Here is a 6,746-nt window from a genome sequence, read left to right as displayed (position 1 = left end):
GGAATTAAAAAAAAAATTAAAAAAAAATACATTTAACCACCAATAGCGTCCACTAAGAGTGGACGCTGAAGAGTGATCATTAGGGTCGACTCTAGAGTCGACCCTAAAGAGTATGCAGGAAAATTAAAATAAAAAATAAAAAATAAAATAAAAAATAAAAAAAAATTGATGCCCAATAGCATCCACTAAAATTTTGTATATATCACTACATTGTTTAAAATTTTCAAATAAAGTGACACAATATGCACCGTTAAATATAACGAAATAAAATTTTAACCTTGGGTGCGATCGATCGCAGTCACAGAATGTACAAACGTGTACTTTCTGTGACTGCGATCGATCGCACCCAATTTGTGATCGATCTCAGTCACAGAATGTACAAACGTGTTCATTCTGTGACTGCGATCGATCGTACCCAATATGAGATCGATCGCAGTAACAAAATGTTAAAAGAGAGGCAGAATTTAATTTTTTTTTTATTTTAATTTTATTTTATTTTTTATTGAATAATGTACAACAACTTTGATAGTGATACAATAAAATGATAGGATCAAGTGACAATCAAAATTGAAACAATTGAAATTAAAGGTTCATTCAAATAACCGGTTGATCATAGTACATTTGTTCAGTCGATCATGATAGGATCAAATGATAGATGAAACTTGAAACAATTAAATTGAAGGTTTGATCGAATATCCGATCAATCATAATGAATTAGTTCGATTGATCGTGATAAGATCAAATGATTGAAACAATTGAAATTGAAGGTTTGATCGAATATCCGATCAATCATAATGAATTAGTTCGATTGATCGTGATAAGATCAAATGATTGAAACAATTGAAATTGAAGGTTTGATCGAATATCCGATCAATCATAATGAATTAGTCCGATTGATCGTGATAAGATCAAATGATTGAAACAATTGAAATTGAAGGTTTGATCAAATATCCGATCAATCATAATTAATTAGTTCGATTGATAGTGATAGATTCAAATGTTCGATCGAACATCCGATCGATCCTAATGAATTAGTTCGATTGATCGTGATAAGATCAAATGTTTGATCGAACATCCGATCGATCCTAGTGAATTAGTTCGATTGATTGTGATAAGATCAAATGATCGATCATAGTGAATTAGTTCGATTGATTGTGATAGGATCAAACATCTGATCAAAAATCCGATCGATTCAAGTGAATTAGTTCGATTGATCTTGATAGAATCAAATGATCAATCAAATGTTCGATCGAAAATCCGATCGATCAAACATCCAATCGATCCTAGTGAATTAGTTTGATTGATCGTGATAAGATCAAGCATCTGATCGAAAATCCAATCGATCCTAGTGAGTTAGTTCGATTGATCGTAATAGAATCAATTGATCGATCAAACATCCGATTGATCCTAATGAATTAGTTAGATTGATCATGATAAGATCAATTGATCGATCAAATTGAATACAATTGAAGGTTCAATCGAACATTTAATTGAACTATAAGCTTTTTATATTATCTTAGTGCATTAGTTATATTATCTTTGGATTTTGTATTGATCTTATAATTAATTATAAGATAAATATCAACTTAATGATCTTTATTATAAAAATTTATTAAATGGAAATTATTAGTTAATATTATAATAATAAAAATATATTACAGGAGAAAATAAAGAAAAACAAAAATAAATAAAATAAATAAAAATTAAAAAATTATAAGTATAATTTTTTTTTTAAAAAAATAAATAAATTTGAGGCTCATTAGGGGCGACTTAGTCGCCCCTATTGAGTGCGAAAAATAAGCGCCACCCAGTGGCGGGTATCTGAAATTTTCGGATGAAAAATTTCATAAACCGCGTCTTTTTTTTCCCCAAACCTTCAAAACACCAGAATCCTCCCTAACACCCCTCTCACTCACCTCCCTCATCACTCTCACTCTCAATCTCTCTACCGCTGCTCTCCCAAACTTTAACCGACGAAAGCTTTCATACAAGGCTTTGCTGAGAAGCTGAAAGAGGGAGAGAGAGAGAGGGGGAGAGAGAAAGAAAGAGAGAGGGGAGAGAGGGTGGATCGTTCGGGGAAACCAGAGAAGAAAAAGAAAAAGAAGGGGAGAAAAATCCTCGAGGTAACCTCTTTAAACTTTAAATTTTTGCAATTTTTGTGGCCGGTGTTCTTGTTGTTGTAGAAGATTTGGATTAGTTTTTGATAATATTGAATTTGCTTGAGGTGGATTTCGGTTGCTGAGAAGAGTGGTGTGACCTTGATTTTTATTATTTCTCATTTTGTTGGGTTAGATTTTGTAGTTGACTTTGATTTGTGTTTGGTGATTTATGTTGAGTATCTCAAATCTGAATTGGGTAATTCTAATTTGGCGTTGGGAACCCACGGATTTCATTGCGGCATTCAGTCATATATGTAGTTTCAGGCTTTAATCACCAATGTGCACGTTCTTATTTGCTCTTAAGCATTTCTCTGACTTTATTTTGTCAAGAGTTTGCAATGCAGTGTGGGTTACTCTCTGTTTGGTTTCTGAGAAAGTGGTTGATGTTCCTTGTTCCGAACGAGGAGATGTTTATTGACCAACCAAATAATTGTATTAGAAATGGGTGCCAAGTTATTCATCAAAAGGAAAAAGGGTTATTAATTGCATTGATAATGGTGATGATAATGTGGCAATGATATTAGTTCTTGTGTCCATCATTGTTATATAATAATTTTTGGAATGGTAGATTGTGTTGGTTGTGGAGAATATGATTGTGAAATCTTTGTAATTATCACATTCTGATGTAATTCAACCATTTTTCTTCCAAATGGAACTATCTGGCAGATGATGGAGGCTAACGAAATCTTGAACCCTGTGAAAAGAATTGGTGATGTTCCAGGTTTGTTGCTTTTTCTTACATTGCTTTTCTGGTTATATGTGTTTTAGTAGCAGTTTGCTTGTTTATCATCCTATAATATTTGATTTTGACTTTTGCACTATCAATGTGAAAACCATTTATTAAGAGGTGTTAATAAGTGCTCTTGATGAGAGGAATTAAGGTTGGGCATCAGTTCTATGCACGGGCTGAAATGGTTGCTGTTGGTTTTCACAGTCACTGGCTGAACGGGATTGATTATATGGGGCAGAGTTACAGTAAAGGGGTAATTTAATCATGTTGCTCTTTGATTAGGGATGTCTAAGAATGCAATCAATTGGCAGCCAATAAATTTTCTTCCTGTAAATTTTCATTTTTGATTTGAGTTGGAGTTCTGTTCATTTTGATTGAATACATGATTGATATAAGCCAATAAGGCCTTCTCATATTAAATACTCTTCTGAAATTTATCAGTCAATGCGTGGACGAATAAGTAGTTGATTACTTTTTGTTTACTTGTTTGGTAGTCACAGAGGTGGTACTGGAATGTCTTTTATGTTTTTCAAAGCCTTGTGAAATGATATTGCTCAAGCTAATTTGCAGCTCATGATCCTTACACTTCTCAATAGCTTATGGTTTATGTACCTAAAGCTTTTAGTGCCTCTTAGGACCATTCTATCTAGGGATGCTAAGCTATTTACCACCCGCAAACATAGCATAGTTAGTTGAGGCTCTGCCTTGGGAACTAGAGATCTTAGTTTCGACTGTTCCACAGTACTAGTGCTAGTGATTTGCAACTTGATTGTATGCATATAACAATCAAAAGAAAACAAGGCCAACCTATTTACAGTTTTCTTGGTGTATAAGTTTTTCTTGTTCTAGCCTAATGTGTGTCATGTTATCTATTGTGTTAATGCTGCTTTTCTGTAAACCAAGGATTGAATAATTAAAGGCTATTCCTGACTGAGTAGTCTTTCTTCTTGTTGATGTAGTTAGAAATTTAATGTTCTTCCACTTAGTAATCAGAATTAAACTAGAATTGATGAGGAAATTTTTTTTTTCCTAAATAGGAGTATAGGAACTACACGTTCCCAGTTGCAGTTGCCATTGTTTTGTCCGGGATGTATGAAGATGACCTTGATAATGCTGATGATGTTGTGTATACTGGTCAAGGTGGACATAATTTAACTGGCAATAAGCATCAGATCCAAGACCAAAAGATGGAGCGTGGAAATTTGGCGCTCAAGGTGTGTATTTTATAGCTCTCCTAAGTCCTTTGTCTATTGTTACTTGTAAAAAAAAAGTGATTTTCTATTGTTACCTGCAATGGTACTTTCTGATCTGTTCTCCTTTTAACCAGAAGCTCAAAGTGATATTGTTGTCATGTTGACCAGTGAGAGTGTGTGGATCAGATCAACACACTCTCACTAGTTGTTGATCCATTCTGCTTTTATTTTTAATTTTGTTGGGTAAGTCATTCTGCTTTTAGCCCAGAAGCTCTAAGTGATATTATGAGCAAGAATCAGTTTAGCACAAGAATCAGTGAGTGTGTTGAATGCCTTCTGAATTTGAAATCATATTAGTTGACTTGTACCTGCTATGTGCTCAATGGCAGAACTGTGTGGAGCAACATGTGCCTGTTAGAGTCATTCGTGGCCATGAATCTAAAAGCAGTTACACCGGTAAAGTTTACACATACGATGGATTGTACAAGGAGAAGAGCTGAGTAGCACCGGTTGACTTGACACCCATTTCCTTTTGATGAATAACTTGACACCCATTTCCGGTAAAGTTATAAAATGTATTAAAAATTACATTTTATAGGAGTCCAAGAAGTGGAGCACAACTTGCTCTGACCTTTAGTTACTTATTTTTATGCTTTGAATGATTTGTCCATTGAAGCTAAATATTCTCCATTCTTTTAATGGTTATATTGTTTCTTGGTTGCTGTCTGAGTATTCGTCTTGTTCTCTCTGATCTCTGCAGCCAGTAGCTGGAACTCCAATAACAGGGAAAGGTGTTGTTATCTGCAAGAACCCCTCTGATCCAACTGTCGTTTTGGGGTATTTGTCTGTAGCATTTCTCATTGCTACTACTGTGGCTGGGTTTTTGTCTCTGTTTTACCCTTACAAAGGAAAATCTGTTCCACCAAGTGCCTTATTTAGAAGCGCCAGTTTTGTTGTTTTCTTCAACATTGCTATGTAAGCATTCTGTTCTCAGTTCTCACTCTCCCATATTTTTTGATATTCTTATTCTGATATCTTGAAGAGACAAGCACTATTCATGCTCATTTTTCATCCTTTAACACACATGCATGCACTAAATTATTATGGGAGTGTGAATTATTAAGGAAAAGCTGCTCTTCATCTGAATCATTATCACTTTTGAATGTCAAAAGGAGGTGCAGTGCCAGAAATTATTTATAATTGAAGTTGACCAAATACCCAGAAACTGGGGTATATTTTCCAGTAGATACATGTGTGTGTGGTCGTTTAATCTTGGCGGTCCATAGGGATTGTGGTGCCAGTTTCAACAAACAATGATAGTAGGTTTTTGTTATAATATAGGCAAATGTGGGTTAAGAAAGTTTATATTGTAGCTGTTTTAATGTCTCTTTGCTGCCTGTAACTGTCAAAATCTACAGGGAAGGCACCCTTCCCCCTACTCACCAAAAATTATATAAAAGAGATGATTTGAAACCCATCCAACGCTAGGTTGGATGAGAGGACCACCTTTTTTTATTGCTTGCCAATTTAGTTTGGTGGCAATCTTCTTGCGGGAAATCTACATTTATATGAAAAGCAGACGCTTATCTTTCATCTTTGGAGATAATTATTTCATTAATATAAACGAAAAATATACAATAGAAAAGTAAAAGGTACTGCCATTGAATTCACTGTAATGACAACAGAACCTGACAAGGTGCTTGGACTGATGAACATGTCTCCCAGCTGATCCGCTTTTTGGATCAAACCATTGGAAAAACTAAACTTCCTAGCCTTGTTAACTGTCTTTTTCATATGTGAAATGAATTGTTTTTTACATCAATTATACCTTGAAGCCATTGAATCTATTAGCTTAACATTCCCTTTGCTCCCCATTTTACTATTAATTATTATTGAGTTATTGATTACCAATATTATTATGCATATTTACATCAAATCTTTGTGCAATAATTCTCTACTTTCTGATGGTCCGACTTGTTTCCTACCAACTAAATTAGTGTCCTGTCGACCCAACTCTTGACCAGCTCACTATTTTGGCTGTGACTGGGATTTTGACTTGATAGCCTTTGTAAGAGTCATGTTTAATGGGGGCTGGCGGGCATTTTTTCAATGATTGTCTTGGGACTGTAGATGTCTCACTTTGTTACTTCATTATATTGGAGTTAACATGTATTAGTGGGACTGTTATTGATATATGTTAGAAGTATTGTGGTTAGGAGTTAGCCGATGTATGTTACTCATACCAGTGTTCCCTGGTTCTGCGATCGATCGCAAAATGTCGAAAACCTACTGGTACTGCGATCAATCGCACTCCAAGTGCGATCGATTGCAGATTATTTTTTTAAAAATTTTTTATGACCATTAGGGTCCACTTTGTGGACGCTAATGGTTAACTATTAGCGTCAACTTTGGTTTGGACGCTAATAGTTAATTTTTTATTTTTTATTTTTTTTTTTTTTATTTTTTATTTTTGAGGACCATTAGGGTCCACTTTGTGGACGCTAATGGTTAACTATCAGCGTCCACTTTGGTTTGGACGCTGATAGTTAATTTTATTTTATTTTATTTTTATTTTATTTTTATTTTTTAAAATTTTTGAGGACCATGAGGGTCCACTTTGTGGACGCTAATGGTTAACTATCAGCGTCCACTTTAGTTTGGACG

At 34.6% G+C, this 6,746-nt stretch overlaps 1 protein-coding gene across 1 annotated transcript; it reads left to right on the top strand.

Annotated features, from left to right (window-relative positions):
* The first annotated feature begins 1,819 nt into the window (after positions 1 to 1,819).
* LOC132167562 (histone-lysine N-methyltransferase, H3 lysine-9 specific SUVH4-like) lies at positions 1,820 to 4,636 on the top strand. The gene is made up of 5 exons (XM_059578575.1): positions 1,820 to 2,123; positions 2,826 to 2,880; positions 3,033 to 3,142; positions 3,927 to 4,103; positions 4,472 to 4,636. Exons 2-5 carry the CDS (start codon positions 2,826 to 2,828, stop codon positions 4,580 to 4,582), a joined length of 453 nt encoding a protein of 150 aa, XP_059434558.1. The 5' UTR covers positions 1,820 to 2,123; the 3' UTR covers positions 4,583 to 4,636.
* Positions 4,637 to 6,746: the final 2,110 nt, after the last annotated feature.

This window comes from Corylus avellana, chromosome ca1 (genome assembly GCF_901000735.1).
Source record: "Corylus avellana chromosome ca1, CavTom2PMs-1.0".
Classification (NCBI taxonomy): Eukaryota; Viridiplantae; Streptophyta; class Magnoliopsida; order Fagales; family Betulaceae; genus Corylus; species Corylus avellana.
The sequence above is the reverse complement of the archived record's forward strand: the minus strand, read 5'-3'. Positions and strand labels throughout refer to the sequence as shown.